At 34.5% G+C, this 22,650-nt stretch overlaps 2 protein-coding genes across 2 annotated transcripts; both read right to left on the reverse strand.

Annotated features, from left to right (window-relative positions):
• Positions 1-1,179: 1,179 nt before the first annotated feature.
• Positions 1,180-8,467, reverse strand: LOC133206181 (uncharacterized). The gene is made up of 19 exons (XM_061342112.1): positions 8,232-8,467; positions 7,694-7,914; positions 7,244-7,567; positions 7,105-7,165; positions 6,747-7,008; positions 6,490-6,617; positions 6,329-6,402; positions 6,072-6,206; positions 5,696-5,878; positions 5,408-5,619; positions 4,524-4,886; positions 4,292-4,445; positions 4,001-4,212; positions 3,834-3,909; positions 2,878-3,747; positions 2,543-2,727; positions 1,945-2,145; positions 1,646-1,836; positions 1,180-1,512 (listed from the first exon to the last, which is right to left on the reverse strand). The coding sequence occupies exons 1-19, from the start codon at positions 8,403-8,405 to the stop codon at positions 1,240-1,242; spliced, it is 4,299 nt and encodes a 1,432-aa protein (XP_061198096.1). The 5' UTR covers positions 8,406-8,467; the 3' UTR covers positions 1,180-1,239.
• Positions 8,468-11,997: 3,530 nt separating this feature from the next.
• Positions 11,998-21,872, reverse strand: LOC133205179 (nuclear speckle splicing regulatory protein 1-like). The gene is made up of 7 exons (XM_061340937.1): positions 21,822-21,872; positions 20,510-20,585; positions 18,878-18,946; positions 18,370-18,498; positions 18,023-18,230; positions 16,903-17,017; positions 11,998-12,764 (listed from the first exon to the last, which is right to left on the reverse strand). The coding sequence occupies exons 1-7, from the start codon at positions 21,839-21,841 to the stop codon at positions 12,080-12,082; spliced, it is 1,302 nt and encodes a 433-aa protein (XP_061196921.1). The 5' UTR covers positions 21,842-21,872; the 3' UTR covers positions 11,998-12,079.
• Positions 21,873-22,650: the final 778 nt, after the last annotated feature.

Raw genomic sequence — 22,650 nt, forward strand, 5'->3', positions numbered from 1 at the left:
TTGCATTTGTTTAGAAGATTTACAAGATTTACTAAATATCATAAAACATTGAAATATTTTGGATATTTGAAAACGCGCTATACTCTAGGCTTTGTCACATACTAAGTGCGCTATGCCTCTTTGCTATTCACAATAAATCAGTGGATATTTACTGACTTTCTAATATAAATTTAGAAAATTGTGCTCTTTTCAAATAAGAGAATTTTTTATTTTGGAAAATCGTAAAATGTAAATAAAAAAATATATATTCATTAACAACAATTGGAAAATCTTAAAACGGCAAAGCATTTTTTCAGTGGTATTAGAATTTTTTATTATTGTCATTTTTTTTTCAATATCGTTAAGGTAATGAACCCATAATAGCATCAAATTCAATTATAGTGAATGCATAACAGATATGTATTGGGTGAATACTCAGAATATTTAGACATAATTTTCATGTTTCAGTATCGGTATTAAGAGCGGAAGGTGTCCTAATTTATTACCTTGTCCTGTCCTTGAAGATTTATCCCAAATATGCAGTACCTTCATCACCTGCATATGGGGTATATATCTCTCAGTTGATTCGATACGCAAGAGCATGCTCTACGTACGTACAATTTCTAAAACGAGGTAAATTATTGACAAACAAGTTAATGCAACAAGAATATCAGCAGTCTCGTTTAAAGTCATCATTTCGTAAGTTCTATGGTCGATACAATGACCTTGTCAGCAAATACAGTTTATCATTGAGTCAAATGCTGACTGACGTTTTTCATACTATTTGCTAGGCAATTATTACACACTAAATTGCCGACGGATTTTTCCGTTATTTCCCGAACATGACAAGGAGCACACGGCGGGTGTGACCGGTGGGCAGGGGATGCTCACTTCTCCATGGCAGATGATCCCATCTCTGATATTTGGGGGTCCGTGTTTGCTCTGCTCCTATTTTGTATTGTTAAATGGACTTTTGAGCTTGAATACGTTCGTTATCTCCATATATTTCATCCCCTTTTGCTCTCAATCAATAAAAATCAATTTTAAAACTCTATCTGGTACAGAAAATATAAAGGAACAGAATAATTCTCCTCGATCAACCCATTCTATCAAAAACAGATGTGATTAATGACAGTAAAAATATGGGTTTATGTTTTAATACCTGATAAATTAAAATATAAAAAGAATACTCGATACAGATGCTGATACTTTATTTTTAAACAAATCACGAATATAAAAAAGTTCGAGCCAGAAAAAGAGCTATGTTCGCAATATCCAATCTCGTTCCCAGTCTCGTTTTCGTTTTCGAGCCTCGTTCCGCTGCCTGCTGTCCTCAATGCTTCGTTTCTTTCTTTCCTTGGATATCACCTCAATAGTGAAAGGAGAAGCGGCAAATCTGCTCCACTTTGGACAGGACAAACCGGACCATGTCTCCAGCTTCCGTTGTAGAGTGGTAACTATCTTGTCCGGATTCACACCGTGCATGACGTGAAAGTTTACAAAATTGACCTTCCGGTTGTGGATCATCAAAACCTTTATCATTAAAACATAGATTAAGTGCATCCCAAGAAACATTTCTTAATTTTCTATTATACCAAAATCTTTAATTACGTAAATATATAGACATAATTACAGTTAAAGAGATATCTCATGACCAGAATGTTACCTTTAGAACACTCCGAAGAGCAGAAATATCTTTGTAACGGTCTATTACAACAGATACATTTCCCGAGACATTCATAGCAATCTCCTGCTCCACAATCTGTAGAAGAGGGCTAGGATTGTCTGTGGCACCGAATACTTCTTCCTCGATACTCGTGTTGGGATTCGGTTTGTACGTTTTTGCTAGTAAAGTTTCTTTTAAATGAAAAAGAAATATAAATGTAAACATGAGTTAGACAAAATAAATCAACAGCAGGTAAAAATAGTTGCTAGAAGTGTGAAATGGTTCCAATGCCAACATACGGAATATCGAGTATAGCTGTACTGTTTCTTGACATTTGGTTCCATCTTTCTTACAGGCATACGCATGCGAAGCTGACTCAACATTATCCGGGTTGAAAAAGGACATGCTCTCTGTTGGCTTCAGCAGTGGTATACTGGCATGCTCCATAAAGTTGTCCACGAGTTCTGAACACACCCGTACCTTACCATCCCACTTCTTCCCTAAAATTAAGAAGATAAAAACTTAAGTTACTCTAAGTTGCAGACCAGTTCCCTTAAACCATAGCAATTCATTTATTTTTAAAGATATAATTTTAAAAATATTCCGATATGAGGCAACCAATGTTTTCATTTTCAAAACTGCTTCTTTTCAAACTTATATTTTTAATTGTTCCAAAAGCCCATTTCTTTAAATAAGCAAACGGATATGAAGAGACATGCTTCTTGTTTTCCAATGAAATTATTGTTCAGATTACTTGCAGTTTTTCTTTCATTCTTCAGTATTTTTATTACTTAAGTTTCCTATCTGAATATCAGTAATTTACACCTTAAGAAATTATTCATTCCTTGTCAGGAGTAGCAATAATAACTGACAGATACTCGTTTAATGTTTGTTTACCAGATCCTGAACATCCCCCACAGCCAGTGACTATACACTGTTTAATCTGTTCACGAGTTGTTGTTATGTCCAGTCGATCAGTTCCTGCCACACTCTGCAATTGTTTCAAAAGTTCATCCCCGAGTTCTTCCCTGGCTTTGGTAGAGTTCTGGCAGAATTTCTTATCGTGGAATTGTAAGCAGAAACTGCAATAAATGAAATAAAGAACATCAGTCAATCACTATAAATATCTCAAAATTTCCATTTACTTATATATTTGTACCAGTCATTCGTTAATTTATTTTCAACTAATAGCTATTTACTTAAGTAGTACTTTTATTTTAAACAAATATTACCCTGGTCTGTTCAGGTTAAAGTTTAGATAAGTTTTCTTCTCGAGGTCAGGCTTCTTACATGCACTTTTGGTATCATATGGTATGATACCTGGACCACCCTTTGTTATTTCTGACCAGTATAACTTAAGCTCGTTCCACATACACTCAGTTTCTTTGTTAATTTTAGAATTTATCTTCAAATCAATAATTCTGTTGTCGTCACGGAGAGGATAAAGATCAACATGGATGCTATTTTTTCCTATTTCTTCAAGTTGTTTCACGTGGACACCTAATCCTCTTCTCTGCAAACGGAGGAATGGGGTACATGTAACCATCAACATCTTAGCCAGGTTAAGTACTTCATCATCACTTCTGGGCATTATTTCAGCTGCTTGGCCCATCTGGAACCTTGCTAGTTGTCGCCTATTCCAGGCTACCTCTTGTTCGTTAGCAGATTTTGGTCTGTACCCTGTTAGTATTTGTATTTTACCTCTGAAGTCCTGCTGTGTTAGTTCTAAACATTCGACGAGAGAGGGATCAATGCGCAAGAAACGATGACCTTCGAATTTGAAGTCACCTATTTTGAAATGTTTGGACAATTTTATTTCTTCCCTTGCTCCATCTACTAGAAGAGGTTTCTTGTTCTCGTGGTCAAACTCCGCACTGTAGGAATATTCACCTTCCTCTGATGAAGGAGGGGCGACAGCAATAAGTACCTCACCACTGTGATAAGGAATCAGAGTGGTTCTAAATCCATCCTGCAGTTTTACAAATACCTCAATTGCAACATTATCGACATTGCGAACAAAATCAAAGCCAGCACATATTGCAGCATGCCCAAGAATAGGAATAGTGACGTTGGGGTTCTCTTTCACTGTAAGTCGTGCTCCCCTGAAAAGTAGATGTAAATGATTTTAGTTAATTTGGGCTAAAATGTGTCTCCTCTTTCTTGAATGCTAACAATTCAAATGACTTGCCTTCCTTCAAGAAACAGTTTGGACTCCTGTCGGTCCACTTTGTCAGCAAAAGCCCTCTCCACGGTGATGTTCAATCCTAGATAAACATTACTAAGGCAATAAAATTGCTTGCACTATTTTTTTGTTATTACACTACAAGAAATGTCAAAACACAATCATAAGCTCACCCTGCAACTCATCTTTTGCAATCAATGCTAATCTTCTCATGCGAAATGCAAGTCTAGGGGCCATGACACGATTGGCACTCCAGCTCCAAGGGTCCTCTGCATTAGAAAAGCTTCCATCCTGGCATTTTCTCATTGTTCCGCATTGTTCATCAGTTTGATTTTCTCGTCTTTCATGAAGAAACTCGAAATCGTCAAACTGGTACTCATACAACCTAAAGCAAAGGCAGAAAGTTATATATAGTACTGATGATATTAAGTCGCCCTTTACATGTCTATATATTAGGAACCTACTTGTTCATTTCCTCAGAGTTTTCTCGATGAATTTGCCCTAGAGGAGGACCCACAGCGGCCTCCACCTCACCATGATACTTAGAAGGAAAAGATGCCCCACTCTCAAGCTTCAACAAGCCAAAATCAGGACACTTCTTTCCAGGCAATATAGACCCTAAAATCAGTAATGCAAAACTGAAAAAAATAATTATATGCCTAATACCAATAATCATATCTAGAATACATTGCATACCAAGGCGTCTCATTGCGTTGACCATGGCTGCTTTATCCGCTGCATCTTTGCCAGTGAGAGAAACTTTCTTTGTCCTTTTAACTTCACTTGTAGGAGCTTGTTTTTCACCTACTGCAACCTCTATGCCTGCTTCTATGTTCACTTTAGACACATACTGGAAACCTGAGCAAATTGCCATTTGTTCAAGGCGCTTGTTATCTTTATCATCTTTAATAACAGGCGGGGAAACTGAAAAGTTGTTGCTGGCGTAAGTTAAAGCCAGCTGGGCTGCTCTTCCTTCATAATATAAGCTCTCATCACCATGTCTTCCGTGCGGATTTGAGGAAGTTGGTTCATCCCATGCTTCAACAACTACCAGTTTTTCTACACAAAACAAAAAATAACTGAAATAAACGTTTGATTATAGAAAAGGGGTAGTAAATATTTATATATTGTTATAGCAATGACCTGAGCTGGATTCGTTTTCATCATGCTGCATGATATGCATTTATCAAGTCATGAATTTCAAAGGTGCACATATGATTTTGAACCAACGCACAATCCAGTCATTTAGTTGAATCACCTCTGAAAATCTTCAACAATAATAAAGACTATTTTCCCAAGAATTAGAATAAACTCTGAAAGTAAAATTTAAAATATTCCACTCCAGAAAATTTACAAAAGGAATAAATATAACACCGAACGCCATTTTGAAAAAGCACATTAAACAGAAAGCTATATATAAACAACTGAAGGGCAAATTGTAAAGGGATAAAAGGCTTGGTAAACTAAAACGGATTAGATAATTATAGACTAATCATATATAATAATTTACTTAGCATAATTATTAATTTAGTATCAAAGTCGATTTAAAAATACATGTAGATGCATTTTAATAAACTTACTATCTGGCCATTCAGCAGAAACATATTTCCCAAGACGGCTGATTTTTGTTGCTAGTTTTGGAACCATCAGTCGGTCAGCACACGCCTGGTTAATGTCATCGGCTCCACGATAAACACATCTTCCGCAGGGACGACCAGGGGCCCCGCACCAAGAAGAAACGTTCGCCTCCTCTGACGAAAACAGGACATTGTCTCCCCACATCTGAGTCAAACTAGAAAACGGAATGAAATCATAGAGGAAATGGAATTATTTTGTATTTTAACAAGCTAAGGAGGTAATGCGCTTACATTCTGAAGTCGGGATCTTTTCTACTGATCGACATTCTTGGATTTCCCACAACATCTGACATCGCGAGTCCGTCATATAGTGATGTCTTGGTTGAAATTGGACAATCCGCTGAACACTTCTGATACAAAGTGTCATTCTCAAAACTCACTTTTTTGTTGAAGCCCTTTGCAATTAAGCTATTCCTGAAAGATATGCAAAAAGTATTTTACTTCTGTATATTAAGTCTAGGTATGTACAAAAATATATATTTATATTCGTGTAAAACATAATATCAAACTCATTCGTATAGTACACATTATATTTCAAAATCATACCTTTGCAATAGTATAATTTAATGGTAATGAAAGTATAAGTGTTTACTCTTTAAGGTCATACCATATTGACACTCCGAAGGCTTCGACCGTGAGTCTCGCCTCTGTAACATTGAATTCTCCACTTAGGTCAGCCGATTTTGTGGTGCAACGCTGCGCGTCGTTAACAGCAGATTTACCACGAATAGTCGGTTTCAACCTTTAAAACACAAATTCAAGATGCTTTTATTGTTCAAAGATAAAAGACAAGAAATTTTAAAAGTTAAAAACATAATTTTGTAAGTGTCAAAGCATATTAATGAAGGGTAAATTTGCATTTACTTATAGTTTATTGGCGGTGAAAAATCTATTTCCATGTCGCGTGCAAACCACCCAATGGTTGTGTTGAATAGTATCTAAAATAAAATAAAAACTCTTGTAAACCTGAATACTCAGATGCTTGACCATGAAAAAAACTACTGAATCAACAGAAAAATGTTAACCTGCTGATACACTGATACGTTGACGGACATGTCTTTGTCGCCATTTACAGTATTGCGATGAGTAGTGGACGTCCAATTATGTGGGACTACGTCTCCCCCTAGCGCCGAAGTTCCACTGTATTCATGAACTACAAGAACAACGACATATTTCATTTTACTTTAATCAAAGAATACCTATGTTCTAGATATTCTAAGATTATGCACTTCGATGCTTTTTAATTATTGAAGGTGTGTAGATCTAGAAATAATGGGCTTGCCAAAAGAGTATTTTCCTCCAACTTCAATATCCGTTTCCATAGAAACGGCTGATCTTGTGTCAACGTGCAAGTCAACATGTGTAGATCCCGTGTATTTTACTGTCAGCATCACTGGCGGGAGGTTTCGCACATGAGCGAGAGGCACAGAGAACAACATTGTCGGAGGAACACGTAATTCTTCCATCTCTTTGTGCAACTCTAGTTTGATGTCTTTTGAAGTCTGGAAACTTGATTTCAAATTTATTGTAGTATTTGATTCCAGCTATTAGAAATCAATTATGAAACTATTATAATTAACTCTGTTAACAATTCAGTGCAAATATATTTGGTGAAAATTCGAGATAAAATCATGACTAACTTTGTTAAGGTAGCGATGGATCTCTGGTTCATTCATGGCGTTCTTCTTTATGATCAAGTCACTGAAAAATAATACAATTTGTTATAAATTTATATTTACAATTGCCTTTGCGCTTTACACGTTCATTTTGTCAACTTACAATTCATAAGACATGTGGGATGTTCCACTGCAGTCCTCACAGACGAAACTCATGACGTCATTGTTTGTTACGTTCTCAGTGTAGCGGTAGTCTGTGTCGTTTTCTCCGATTGCTAACCCAAAGGATCCAATCTCACCAGAGTCATCTTTATTCCATGGAATAGAGGTTGTGTCACTGTACTGCCATGTGATGTTTCCTAGGAGTTCGGACAAAACATTGGCAATGTACCGGCGATGTCTTCTCCGTGTTTCTGGTGGATGAGATGCACTGTTTCCAGGGGTATAGCGGAATTTAATGTCCGCTTCGTCTATTACATCAAAGGCTCTGAAAATGTTGAATAATTCAATTTCTCAGTCTAAAAATTAAATCCCGAAAAAAATTATTTCCATTTTTATTTTCTATTCTGCAGAATGACATGTATTACAATAGTCTTGGTGAAGTATCACTTACCTAACAGATTGAGTGTGAAGGACTACTCCGGTCTCTGTTGGGAAGAAGATCTCCTTAATTTTGGCGTAGACACCTCTTTGTTTTGACGGACTCCCGGGTAACGTATTCAGAGTGCAGTCCCATTTCGGACTCCCCATCACCACTTGACCTTTCTTCCAGTTTCTCCCGATCCCTTTGTGTTCCACAGCGATTAAAATCTTTTGATCCTGACATATCACTCTCTGAAGTCGAAAGTAAGTCAAGGTTTATTCTTAATGCAATTAATTTAAAGATTCCTTTTGAAGAAAATTCTTTCACTCTTTTTATTTCAAAAATTAAAATTTCAGATTTTAAAGTTAGTGAAAATATCTGAGGGTTTTACCTTTTAACCTCAATACACCTGTTTCAGTTCCAAGAAATCTCACTCGGTACATGTATCAATATAGATAATCGAGAATCCATGACTCACACAAAGTGATTTTACTTTATTTCAAATTATGACAAATTCAGCGTATTTGGAAAATATTTCTCTTTTTACATCGTGAATTTTTTAAGTTACCTTGATTCCAGACACCCTGTCCAAGTCGATGGTTTCACTCAGACGACCTTTACTTCTAAGCTTCACGTGTTCCCCACTTTCTGGATGCTTGACATCAACATCGTGGTCAAAATGGTGGCTCTGAAGCCCCAGTATCAGAGGCAACAGAGCAAGTCCCAGTACCGCGCCTCTCATCTCACTAAAGTCCCCCGTAAGTATGCCCCTATATCAGTATTACCGATAGTTTCTAGAGTGGTGAGCGGAGGAATATCTGAGTGACAGCTATGCAAGTCCTCCTTAAAATCTGGTTTATCTATCGATTTTTTTTACTTCAGAATAGGGATTTTAAATCTTGAAATGTGGATAAAGTTTGTACTTGTAAGTATTCAGCGCACGTGTTTATTGATTTCAAACAAGGAAGGGAAAATACATCACTGATAAACTTGTCTTGTTTATCTTATTGAAAAACTTTTAGTTACCAGTGTTGTCAACCGAAAACTTTAACATTAAACTTATTTCAAGTTATTGCGTTTGATGTTTTTCTTTTATTATTATTTTTTATATTGTATTTACAAACATGTTATTATTCATATTTATTTTTAATTCTGACAATGTTCGCAAAAACAAACTATTCCCCACTCTGAATTTGGTAAAAAGTATTCGATCTGTATCAAATTATTCGGTACCCCATTGCTTTAAATTCTGTTAAACATCTTAGGTAATGAAAGATTTCATATCTTATCTCACTATCATCAATAAGGCATAGTTTTATATCAAGTAAGATTAACTATTTATCATTAGTATTTTACACATACAATTTAAGTTTAAAACGTGTATTAAATTTGGAATAACATGCTCTACAAACTCTTTTTCCAAAAAGTATAGGTAGGATATATACAGAATCCCAAGAAAAGTATTAATCCCTAACTCGATACCATTTGATTCCATATATAAGTATACGTTAGAGCTACCAAAGAATGAACCTGTTCCTGAACTTTTAATTTATTATCATCCATCCAGAGATTAAAAATCATATTCAGATACAAACTGAATATATTAGCAAAGTAAAGAACGAGGGTGCATTAGATTGGCATTCGGCAGAAATCTGGGCGCACTTGAAGAGTTTCAAATTGAAAATTTCATTGATCTCTCAAGTGAAATTTTAGCATTCCTTTGATGTATCGGGTTACTGTGAAATGAGAAAGGGAAATATTTTCCCGATATTGTGTTTTGATTTGCTAAAAAAAAAAAAATAACCTAAAAACTGGCAAGATGAGTCATTTGGTACAAAATGTTACATTTTTAAACACGTTTTTCTAAACATTTGCTATCTCTGGATCATCTCTCCATGTTTTTTTGAAATGTTATTTGTGTGCATTTTAATTCAAATCACGAGCAAACATTTGTAAAAATGGAGAGAAGACCCAAAGGCCACAAAAATGAACTTTTTCAACCAAAAAAAAAAATCCGTTGTGTAAATGCGGTGCTTCAATGTCATTTTAAAATCAATATTGTGTGTGTAGCAATAATAACTCATTGGTATGCGTTACACGTTCTAGATCTGTGCACTGGAATCGAGAACTTTTTGGTTCGAACCTCGCAAGTAACGTTAATTTCTTTTTTTTTCTTTTTGTGAGTGTGCAAACAAATAAATTCTTCTATTTAATTTTGTGTACTGATTTATTAAAAATTTTAAATAGAATAAAGTTTGGTTCAGTTGCTCCAAGAGTGAAAATAATTTTTTCAACCTACTCAATTCTTTTTGTGTAACGTTACTCTCATATTGAGACAGGCCACCACTTGCCGGCGGAAGGCTGCAGAATTAGACCTGTATTCGGCACTTAAGGTATGTCACTCGTGAAATTTGTTATATCAAGGATTTTTTGAGAAGTATATTTTGGATAAGTACTCATATAGTATGACTCAAAATCGCAGAGAAAATGGGGAGTCAGTGTGCATCTAACTGAGCTACGGTACAATTAAGTTGACCTTTTTGCACTTAAATTTTAACTCTTTGGTTAATCACTTTAACCGTTATCATATTTTATAAGATGTATCCATGGCAATAAACATAATCTTATTTTACGTAAAATAGTTTGAATAATATTTATTATTGAACAAATCATGCAAATTAATGCGCGTAAATTATTGTATGACCTTTTTGCACTAAAAAAGTCTCATATTTGGGGTATTAAAAATCTAAATAGGCAATAGAATATTTTCTTGTATCAAACTTTTTACGACTTAAGTGCTGATCGGTCAAAAGTATCGAGTAGTTTAAAATAAAAAAAGAAAAAGTTGGGGTCAGTGATGTAAATTTTGAAATATTGGTCAAAATATGCGATTTTCAGGCAAAAAACTGTGTAAATTTTATCTCGACTTCCTTAATATATCTTCATTTCTTGGCAATGTTTGTTGAGCGAAGGTGTAAATTTTGTTATAAAAATATAAATTGAGACCTATATTTAATATTCCAGGCATATCATAACGGAAAATATTCTCTGAATAAAAGTATGTGAGGCTAAAGTTCCAAGATATTAAATTTAATAAATGTGTAGATTTGCAGAATTTTCTGCTAAATATCCTTCCGCCACAAGAAATAGTCCCTTATAAATCTTGCTTCTTTGTGAATTTTTGAGCAGTTTTTTAATTGAATGTTGAACATTTTACATTGTTTAATTTAAATATGTAATAAAGATTGAATTGTAATAAACAGTTTTTAAGTAAGAGGTTCTGACTGAAATTTTCTAAAAGGCTGACGAGTGACATACCTTAAGGCCCTTGAGCAGAGAGAGACTTTTTCGTGCCGGCACCTACTGCGACATGCGACCTCAGATTTCACAGTCTCATTCAAAAGACGGTCTCCACATCGGACAGTGGATTCGACCCCGCGACGTAAGGATCAACTCCTTACGCTGCGACTCTAGTACAAACGCTCTACAGTGTAACTACTGCGCCACGTGGTATCTGACACAATGAAGTAATATGGTGCTCACAAAGTAAAGAAGACTAATCGTTGTCATTTGATCTGAAGAAGGTTCTATCTCTTGGACACCATGGACATTGGATGGAAGTATGAGACTTAAAAGTCAGGATATACCCCAAAACTTAGTTGAAGCCTCTCTCTGCCTTTGACCTTGACATTTTAATCCTGGAGTTAGTATGCTTCCTTTGGGCACCATGCATTTCTGTAGCCAGTATGAGACTGAATGGACAAGTGATAGTCTTAAAATTGTGTCCATAACTTAATTGACACTAATCAAGTCTCTAGTCTTTGGCCATCAAATAAATAGGCCTTTTTCCATTAACATTGTAAAAGTCTGTAGCAAGTTTGAGACTGAAAAGTAAATCAGTACTCTATACACAATTACAAACACAATGATTAAAGCCTTGACCTTTAAACCATTAAACCGTCAACTTCTGGCCAACTTCACCTCTTGCAAAAGTCAAAATGATCTCCACATCATCAAAGGCTAGGGTCTTGTCACTTACCACCTTTCTGGCAAGTACTAGATTAAATACTAGTAGTAAAATAATATCCACAATTATACTGACAAGAAGACTCCATCATTTTTTTCCTTGATTTGACATGTCAGCCATGAAGTAAATAGGATTGTTAACTCATCATTGTACTTTGTAACATTATGCAACCAAAACTGCTTCATCCATGGAACTTTTACTCCAAGTTAGGATTGTATGACCTAGACATTCCAAAACCTTCAGCCTGCTATGCATGTCAACGATGACGGATTTATCTGATGGAACTAAAATTTTAACAGAGTTCAACTACATTTGTAAACTTCATTTTCTAGATTACCAGCAGATCAATGCTAATTTTTCCTACTTTATACATTGTACATGTGTTTTTGTCATTCTTGCTGACTTAGCTTCGCTTTTTCTTTTGCTAACTTCCTCTCTAAATATCTCTTTCTTGCTTCACTTGCTGCAGAGTCTGTAGTTTTCTTTGACACCACTCCAGACTTTTTAATGTCTTTGCTTTCTGGTTTATTCTCTGACCTTTTCTCTGTTTTTGTTTCCCTTTCTGGAGACTTTTCTCTCTCTACATATTCACCCTGCTTTCTTGAGTATTTATCTTTATTGAGCCTTTCCTTTTCGTTTGGTCTATATTTGTTCAAACTGTCTCTATCGGGATCCTCGCTTCCTGAATCACTGCCCCTTCTATGTCTCTGTTTGTCCCTTCTGAGTTCTTTTTCACGAGAACTTTCTCTCCTTTTGTCTCTGTCTGAAGTATTCTTCCTACTATGTCTAGGTGAATCAGGAGAATGTTTTCGTTTTCTATGCCTATCTTTTGATTCAGATTTCTCTCTCATTCTATCATGTCTTTCCCTCGAATCATCAGATGAGTCCCTGCTCCTCCTTCCTCTGTCACGTGATGAAGATCTCCTTCCTCTGTCACGTGATGAAGATCTCCTACTGTTTCTCTCTTTTGAGGATCCTCTTTCTCTATAGGCTCTTTGTGAAATGTCTGATCCTGATCTAGTTTTCTCCTCTGGGCCACTGGAACTGGATTGTTTGGGACTGTCTGGTTCTTCTCTACAAAAGATCACTTATCAAATATACTTGTACTGCATTTTCAAACAGATATATATATGATACAATACACTTTTTTCTTCCTTTCTCAACAAATTTTTGTTGGTATAACATTATTCAATTCAATTTCAGAGAAAATTCCCACTTCTTGTTTTGATTATATCGTTTAAAATTCAAATTAATCAACAATTATTTTGTCAATATCTATACAAAGAATTAACATCTTAGTTCTGTTTTTCTTGTATCTCTAAATATTTAAGGAACATAAAGTCCATGTTTGCATCAAAAAATGTTGGATTTCACTGAGAGATCCTTGTTTTAACCAATACCTACTTCACTGAGACCTCCTTTGTTTTAACCAATAAATACTTCACTGAGACCTCCTTTGTTTTAACCAATAAATACTTCACTGAGACCTCCTTTGTTTTCACCAATAAATACTTCACCAATAAATACTTCACTGAGACCTCCTTTGTTTCACCAATACCTACTTCACTGAGACCTCCTTTGTTTTCACAATAAATACTTCACTGAGACCTCCTTTGTTTTAACCAATAAATACTTCACTGAGACCTCCTTTGTTTTAACCAATAAATACTTCACTGAGACCTCCTTTGTTTTAACCAATAAATACTTCACTGAGATCTCCTTTGTTTTTTCCAATAAATACTTCACTGAGACCTCCTTTGTTTTTTCAAATAAATACTTCACTGAGACCTCCTTTGTTTTAACCAATAAATACTTCACTGAGACCTCCTTTGTTTTAACCAATAAATACTTCACTGAGACCTCCTTTATTTTTACCAATACGTACTTCACTGAGACCTCCTTTGTTTTATCCAATAAATACTTCACTGAGACCTCCTTTATTTTTACCAATACCTACTTCACTGAGACCTCCTTTGTTTTATCCAATAAATACTTCACTGAGACCTCCTTTGTTTTAACCAATAAATACTTCACTGAGACCTCCTTTGTTTTAACCAATAAATACTTCACTGAGACCTCCTTTATTTTTACCAATACGTACTTCACTGAGACCTCCTTTGTTTTATCCAATAAATACTTCACTGAGACCTCCTTTGTTTCACCAATAAATACTTCACTGAGACCTCCTTTGTTTCACCAATACCTACTTCACTGAGACCTCCTTTGTTTTAACCAATAAATACTTCACTGAGACCTCCTTTGTTTTATCCAATAAATACTTCACTGAGACCTCCTTTGTTTTCACAATAAATACTTCACTGAGACCTCCTTTGTTTTCACAATAAATACATCACTGAGACCTCCTTTGTTTCACCAATACCTACTTCACTGAGACCTCCTTTGTTTTAACCAATAAATACTTCACTGAGACCTCCTTTGTTTTAACCAATAAATACTTCACTGAGACCTCCTTTGTTTTATCCAATAAATACTTCACTGAGACCTCCTTTGTTTTAACCAATAAATACTTCACTGAGACCTCCTTTGTTTTATCCAATAAATACTTCACTGAGACCTCCTTTGTTTTCACCAATAAATACTTCACTGAGACCTCCTTTGTTTTAACCAATAAATACTTCACTGAGACCTCCTTTGTTTTATCCAATAAATACTTCACTGAGACCTCCTTTATTTTTACCAATACGTGCTTCACTGAGACCTCCTTTGTTTTATCCAATAAATACTTCACTGAGACCTCCTTTATTTTTACCAATACGTACTTCACTGAGACCTCCTTTGTTTTATCCAATAAATACATCACTGAGACCTCCTTTATTTTTACCAATACGTACTTCACTGAGACCTCCTTTGTTTTAACCAATAAATACTTCACTGAGACCTCCTTTGTTTTATCCAATAAATACATCACTGAGACCTCCTTTGTTTCACCAATACCTACTTCACTGAGACCTCCTTTGTTTTAACCAATAAATACTTCACTGAGACCTCCTTTGTTTTAACCAATAAATACTTCACTGAGACCTCCTTTGTTTTATCCAATAAATACATCACTGAGACCTCCTTTGTTTCACCAATACCTACTTCACTGAGACCTCCTTTGTTTTAACCAATAAATACTTCACTGAGACCTCCTTTGTTTTAACCAATAAATACTTCACTGAGACCTCCTTTGTTTTATCCAATAAATACTTCACTGAGACCTCCTTTGTTTTAACCAATAAATACTTCACTGAGACCTCCTTTGTTTTCACAATAAATACATCACTGAGACCTCCTTTGTTTTATCCAATAAATACTTCACTGAGACCTCCTTTGTTTTAACCAATAAATACTTCACTGAGACCTCCTTTGTTTTATCCAATAAATACTTCACTGAGACCTCCTTTGTTTTCACAATAAATACTTCACTGAGACCTCCTTTGTTTTCACAATAAATACATCACTGAGACCTCCTTTGTTTCACCAATACCTACTTCACTGAGACCTCCTTTGTTTTAACCAATAAATACTTCACTGAGACCTCCTTTGTTTTAACCAATAAATACTTCACTGAGACCTCCTTTGTTTTATCCAATAAATACTTCACTGAGACCTCCTTTGTTTTAACCAATAAATACTTCACCGAGACCTCCTTTGTTTTAACCAATAAATACTTCACTGAGACCTCCTTTGTTTTATCCAATAAATACTTCACTGAGACCTCCTTTGTTTTAACCAATAAATACTTCACTGAGACCTCCTTTGTTTTATCCAATAAATACTTCACTGAGACCTCCTTTATTTTTACCAATACGTACTTCACTGAGACCTCCTTTGTTTTATCCAATAAATACTTCACTGAGACCTCCTTTATTTTTACCAATACGTACTTCACTGAGACCTCCTTTGTTTTATCCAATAAATACTTCACCGAGACCTCCTTTGTTTCACCAATAAATACTTCACTGAGACCTCCTTTGTTTTATCCAATAAATACTTCACTGAGACCTCCTTTGTTTTATCCAATAAATACTTCACTGAGACCTCCTTTGTTTTAACCAATAAATACTTCACTGAGACCTCCTTTGTTTTCACAATAAATACTTCACTGAGACCTCCTTTGTTTTAACCAATAAATACTTCACTGAGACCTCCTTTGTTTTATCCAATAAATACTTCACTGAGACCTCCTTTGTTTTTTCAAATAAATACTTCACTGAGACCTCCTTTGTTTTAACCAATAAATACTTCACTGAGACCTCCTTTGTTTTATCCAATAAATACTTCACTGAGACCTCCTTTGTTTTATCCAATAAATACTTCACTGAGACCTCCTTTGTTTTAACCAATAAATACTTCACTGAGACCTCCTTTGTTTTCACAATAAATACATCACTGAGACCTCCTTTGTTTTAACCAATAAATACTTCACTGAGACCTCCTTTGTTTTATCCAATAAATACTTCACTGAGACCTCCTTTGTTTTCACAATAAATACTTCACTGAGACCTCCTTTGTTTTCACAATAAATACATCACTGAGACCTCCTTTGTTTTATCCAATAAATACTTCACTGAGACCTCCTTTGTTTTATCCAATAAATACTTCACTGAGACCTCCTTTGTTTTATCCAATAAATACTTCACTGAGACCTCCTTTGTTTTCACAATAAATACATCACTGAGACCTCCTTTGTTTTAACCAATAAATACTTCACTGAGACCTCCTTTGTTTTATCCAATAAATACTTCACTGAGACCTCCTTTGTTTTAACCAATAAATACTTCACTGAGACCTCCTTTGTTTTAACCAATAAATACTTCACTGAGACCTCCTTTGTTTTATCCAATAAATACTTCACTGAGACCTCCTTTGTTTTATCCAATAAATACTTCACTGAGACCTCCTTTGTTTTCACAATAAATACATCACTGAGACCTCCTTTGTTTTCACCAATAAATACTTCACTGAGACCTCCTTTGTTTTCACAATAAATACATCACTGAGACCTCCTTTGTTTTCACCAATAAATACTTCACTGAGACCTCCTTTGTTTTCACAATAAATACATCACTGAGACCTCCTTTGTTTTCACCAATAAATACTTCACTGAGACCTCCTTTGTTTTCACAATAAATACATCACTGAGACCTCCTTTGTTTTAACCAATAAATACATCACTGAGACCTCCTTTGTTTTAACCAATACCTACTTCACTGAGACATCCTCTTTCTCTTTCTTCTCTGCTGTGGCTTCACCACTTTGTTGATTCAACATATAACGATAAAATCCACTCATGTCTTTCTGTTTCTTGACATCTAATAACTCTGCAATAAAGTTAAGACATAATGTAGTAAATCAATGCTTTGATGGATATTCAACAACACTTTGTAAGAAAATACATGAAACTGGTTGCATCTGATAGAAAATAATAGCTCTTGAGATCTTGCTTGAACAGAAAACCATAAGAGAAAAATACATCCCCTGTGCATGTAAACAGAATCTACAGCACATGAAATAGAAAACTCAGTACATATACATATTTGTAAAAACCAGAAGTCTCTGTCAAGACTGTAGCTCTACTGGTTTGTACTTATAACAATTAAGGAAGAGAAAAGTAGCACTTGGACTTGAAACTTTGCAAAAGCAATAAATAAATAGTAATCCTTGTTTTACTTGCTTTTTGTGGCAAGATGAATTGCAATCAGACTAAAACTGTAGAAGGAGTAGCCTTTTAAAAGAATTTAGAGAAATTTCAATTTTAGGTACCATGGCAACATTATTCATTAAAATTTAAAAAAAAAACCAATTAAGACAATTATGTATCTCAGTGTAGTCTACTTGCATGCCATGTTATATTAAAAACAGACCAAACTGTAGGCAAATTAATATTTTGAAAGTATATCAAAGAAATTCAATTTTTTTGTAACCATGGCAACACTTCATCAAAATCAAAAAAATGATACACAGAATTATGTATCTTAGTGTAGTCTACTTGTGTGCCAAGTTATATTGAAATCAGACCAAAACTGTAGGAGGAGTAGCATTTTGAATGTATTTCACAGAAATTTCTATTTTTTGTAACCATGGCAACACCGTTCATCAAAATCAAAAACTGATATACAGAATTATGTATCGTAGTGTAGTCTACTTGGGTGCCAAGTTATACTGAAATCAGACCAAAACTGTAGGAGGAGTAGCATTTTGAGAAATTGTTTACAGACGGACAGACAGACAGATGGACGGACGATGGACAACTTACTATCACATAAGCTCTTCTGGTCTCTGACCAGTAGAGCTAAAAAAATGAACAAAGATGAAATAATGCATACCCTCCATGGCTGCTTCTCTCCTTTCTTTCTCCTCTAGCTCCTGCATTTCTTGCATCTTTTTGCGATAAGCTCCGGTCACAAACACCTCTTTGTCATCAAATTCCCCTCCTTCATTCTCTCTCTCCTTCTGCACCTTTCTCTCTGCTCGTCTCTCATCCTCTCTCTTCCTTGTTTCTGCTGCCTTCAGCAAGCCAGCTATATATTTCGGCTTTACAAAAAAAATTGAAAATTGGCAAATATGCACCATAATATGAATAAACAAAACATAATAACCTGATATCAGCAAATTATTGTAAATTACATCTATATTTATCAATTGAGGTACACAAAGTCTGAGAATTCTCCACCTTTCTATCCTTTTTCTGTTTGACAGCTAAGTCCTTCTCTTCTTTTGTGGCCTGCAGATCATCATAAATACTGTCATATTCATAGACAGTAGGGTCTGCCTCCAGAGCCTTGTCTATTTCAAGCTGAGTCTATAATATAAGAAACAGGGTCTTGTGCTAGTTCTTTTTAATCTTCCTTCTGCTCTTAAAGTTTTATTGCTCTTTCAGAAAATTTCATATGTTTACCTTTACCCTTGTTAAAACCTGACTTTAAATATCTTTTCTTACCCTATAAACAGACTTGTGGAAATGAGACCCTAATTAGAGCTTAGGTAGCTACCGCATACATGTAGTCATATACTATCAGATACAAACTATATCATGTATATGGATGTAAACAGAATTTAGTTTTTCATACACAGTCTTGACAAACAAAATAATTTTCTATTGGGAAGTGGGTCAAATGTTTTTGAAATCTAATCCTTCTTGTTATTAGAGTGATATACATTAAATTAGTTCAATAACTTACTTGTCTCTTTATTTTGGCCTGCAATGATGACCTCTGAAGACTTGAATTGATTTCTTGTTTTGGTGTCTCCTGTAAAGACATTGAGAGCAAGGTGTATGAAGCTATGAAAAATGCTTAAGGTTGGACAATTAATGATACAAAAACCAAATTACACTGTGACTAAATTCATATATATACATGTAAATACTTATGTACTTTAAATAAAGATGATTAACATTATTATATCTTTGACTTACTGATTGACAGTACTTGTAAATCTGAAGTAAAACTCAGTTAAAGCAAAGGTTGAGAGTACTGGGGATTTAGTTCACATAAGATCTGTAATTTATTTCTTAAAAAGGAAAACAGTCAACTGGAATTCAAAATATACAACTGTATATCACAGGAAATTCACAATATACAACTGTATAATACAAAGAATTCACAATATACAACTGCATAATATAGGGAATTCACAATAAACAACTTTATAATGTAGGAAATTCACAATATTCAACTGTATAATACAGGGAATTTCCAATATACAACTGTATAATATAGAAAATTCACAATATATAACTGTATAATATAGACAATGTTACCATATAATATAGGTAATTCACAATATACAACCGTATAATATAGGTAATTCATGATTATAAAACTATAATACATGTATAGGGACACAATATACAACTGTATAATATAGGGAATTCACAATATTATACATTCAAACCTACTTTTGATGACAGTATATGCCCATTGAAATACCAAGTATCAAAACAATTTAATCTGTCCTTTAACTCAATCCTATGTCCCTTTCCCAAACTCTAAATTGATAACATGTATAATTACTGGAATACTGAATGTCAAATTTGATACAATACAAACATGATACATGTTTAGTGAATAAATTAAGAAAGTATCAATTCAATATTTCAAATTATTGGTCCAGCCCTTAGCATGAGAGGGTATAAACTGAGGTCCTGTGTTGGCAGTAGGTGCTAGCATGAAAAAGATCCCTCACTGCTCAAAGGCTGTGAGTGCCAAGTACAGGTCTAAATTTGCAGCCCTCCACTGGCAAGTGGTGGCATCTCGATATGAGTGAAAATATTCTCAAAGGGATGTTAAACAAGCAAACAAACAAAAAACAAATTATTGGGACCTTAAAAAATTCATTCAAAAAGATGTTGATTTTTCTAAAGGACCTCTAAAGAATACAAAATTAACCTAATCATGTTAGTATATTGAGTCTTCATATCACCCAGTCCCATCCACAAAAACAGCATGTGTCCATGCACAAATGATTTCCCTTGTACTTGTATAATGGTTAAATCTCATGAAATTATTAACATGCAGCAGGCTGTGATGTTTAGAAGGGTATGAGAAGACTAAGCAAGATACAGGTTCTACTTTTAGAGGGAAAGGGAAGGGGAAGGGATGTCATTAATTTTGAAAAACAATGTTATGTTTTATAGACTTATTAATTGTAAGTGAATATAATTTTTGTTTTGTACTATACACCAAGTTAATAAATATCACAGAGATTTGAATGAATATAACAGACAAAAATAATACCAATATAAGCATGATAAGTGTAACACACATTTTTAAACTTGAGAGATTTTTGTTTGTAAGTTTTAACAACAATACCTCATCGCTATCATCTCCAAATACATTGGACACTTTAAAAGTTGACTGTTTCTTCTTTGGCATTAACAGTCCATACCTGTGTGTGGAATAGAATAATGTATTTATTATCTTTATAATCATGATGATAGAAAACACTTTTCACATAAAATTTCATTTATTTATACACTTATTCAATCATTTATGATTGTATTTACTAAGTTAGAATAATATAATTCAGCCGGGATAGTTAGAATGCCTTCATTCAGCAATGTAGCAGAAAATTGCAACTTGATTTTGGAGAAAACATTAAAAATAACCTCTAAATTAATTTGACATAAACTTTTTGAGACTGTGGATACCTTCCACCTAAAAAATTAATCCATATAATGGAAGAATTCAACACATTTTCACATTCTTTTTCCCTCACTTCAAATTTACATGCTATTTTGACATTCGGAACTCTTTGAATTGTTCGTGGTTTATGTGTTGATAAGAGTTATCATTCCTGCTTATTTTGCTACATCCCCAATACATGGAACACTTTTCATTGTAATGTGAAGCACTCACCGTTGCTTAACTTGCCTGAATTAGAGGGATACTCTACCGCATCACTAGAAAAGCTAGCTCACTAGTAAGGCAGTATAAGTTCCCTATGAATACTGTTCGGCAGTGTTCACTACAGTACACTATAATTAAACCGAGTCCATGGGACACAATCAATGATAGAACATTTCTATCTATCAGGATTGTTACCATTTTTTCTTTTAAAGATATATATAACTTTTCCTGTAGGTCTGGAATGAACAGCATTAATTTGACAGGAATAGTGTACAAATGTAACAATTAGGCCAAGAAGTAAAGGGCTTCATCAATATATTTATAATATCCCAAATGGGACATAAATTTAGTACAAAACTGAAAAAACTAAAAATATTGCAATTCTGCATAATACATTGAATGCATAAATGTCTGGCAAGTAATTTTTGCTACAGTTTGTGAGATTGATGCCAAAGAAGTTTTCGATTTTCTTTGGAATCAATGTCCTAAATGAGGATAGAGAAAAACTTGTTTACCTAAAGTTGTTGCTTCTTAGTTTATGCTGATTAATTTTTCATGCTTAATATGTATTTTTTTCCCTTTTACACTGTATATTTACATCCCATTTGAGAGAGAGGCCTTAACCTGTACGAGTCAAATCCGTTTCCGTTACTTTCGCCAGAGACAGTGTCTGCTTTTGTATTGGTATTTTCAGTTTCATTGGTTCAGTAATTAGTTAATATATAGACAGCACATACAAACAGTGATTATTGGAATGTGAAAAAAGATCACTTACTGTTTATTTACTGGATTCATGGTGCCGTTTAAAAACCTGAGCAAATGCGGTCTGATTACTGATTTCGTTATTTGAAAGACCGATCCCGACTAAAATAAAATCATTCAGCAAGTAACCAGACCCGTAGAACGGGGGGGGGGGGGGGGGGGGGGGGGGGGTCGCCTCTACTTTTTTCTCAGTATTACAGTATTTTGCTATAGTAAATTTTTATTTAGATGCTGCCCCCACCTTTTGTTGGTATAAGGTCGAGCAATGTCAAATTCCACAATTTGGAAAAAAAAATATACAAAAAAGTAAGAAGAAAGTCCATCCCCCCCCCCCCCACACACACACACACACTCTCACACATACACACATTCATGAAATAGGATTTTAGAGTTTGGATAGTTGTTTTTTTTGGGGGGGTGGCTTGTCAGATTTATTTTTAGAGGTCCCCCTTTTGAAACCAGCTACTGAGGGGCAGCTGAGCATGAGTGTTACAGACATATAAAGATAGGGAATGTTGATTATAATTTAGGGATATATATAGAACTTACGTAAATGAATATATACATGTGTATGTTTATTGTATTACACGTATATGACTATATATGAGTATTTACAGTGTACTCTCTTTTTGCCTCTTGAGGGCCCCGGCTTAATTGATCAATTTAATTAACTAACTGAATTGAATTGAATATTATATTTTTTTATAAAAACATTAAACATTTTAAAGCACAATATATTTGGCCTAATTTTAGATTTTGTTGAAAATATATTTTTTCCAGTTGCAATTAAAATGGATGTACATCTGTATCTTCAGAACATAATGAATAGTTATTACATGTAC

This window comes from Saccostrea echinata, unplaced genomic scaffold (assembly GCF_033153115.1).
Source record: "Saccostrea echinata isolate AGI-Se365-2 ecotype Australia unplaced genomic scaffold, CSIRO_AGI_Sech_v1 ptg000054l, whole genome shotgun sequence".
Classification (NCBI taxonomy): Eukaryota; Metazoa; Mollusca; class Bivalvia; order Ostreida; family Ostreidae; genus Saccostrea; species Saccostrea echinata.

Coding starts and splice junctions, on each gene's coding strand:
- LOC133206181 (XM_061342112.1), bottom strand. CDS start 8,405: ATGAGAGGCGCGGTACTGGGACTTGCTCTGTTGCCTCTGATACTGGGG. Junction 6,618..6,746: donor TGGAGGAAAATACTCTTTTG/GCAAGCCCATTA, acceptor TTGTTCTTGTAG/TTCATGAATACAGTGGAACT. Junction 5,620..5,695: donor AAAGATCCCGACTTCAGAAT/GTAAGCGCATTA, acceptor TCCGTTTTCTAG/TTTGACTCAGATGTGGGGAG.
- LOC133205179 (XM_061340937.1), bottom strand. CDS start 21,841: ATGAATCCAGTAAATAAACA. Junction 20,586..21,821: donor ATGAATCCAGTAAATAAACA/GTAAGTGATCTT, acceptor TTCCACACACAG/GTATGGACTGTTAATGCCAA. Junction 12,765..16,902: donor AAAGAGGATGTCTCAGTGAA/GTAGGTATTGGT, acceptor GATCTTTTGTAG/AGAAGAACCAGACAGTCCCA.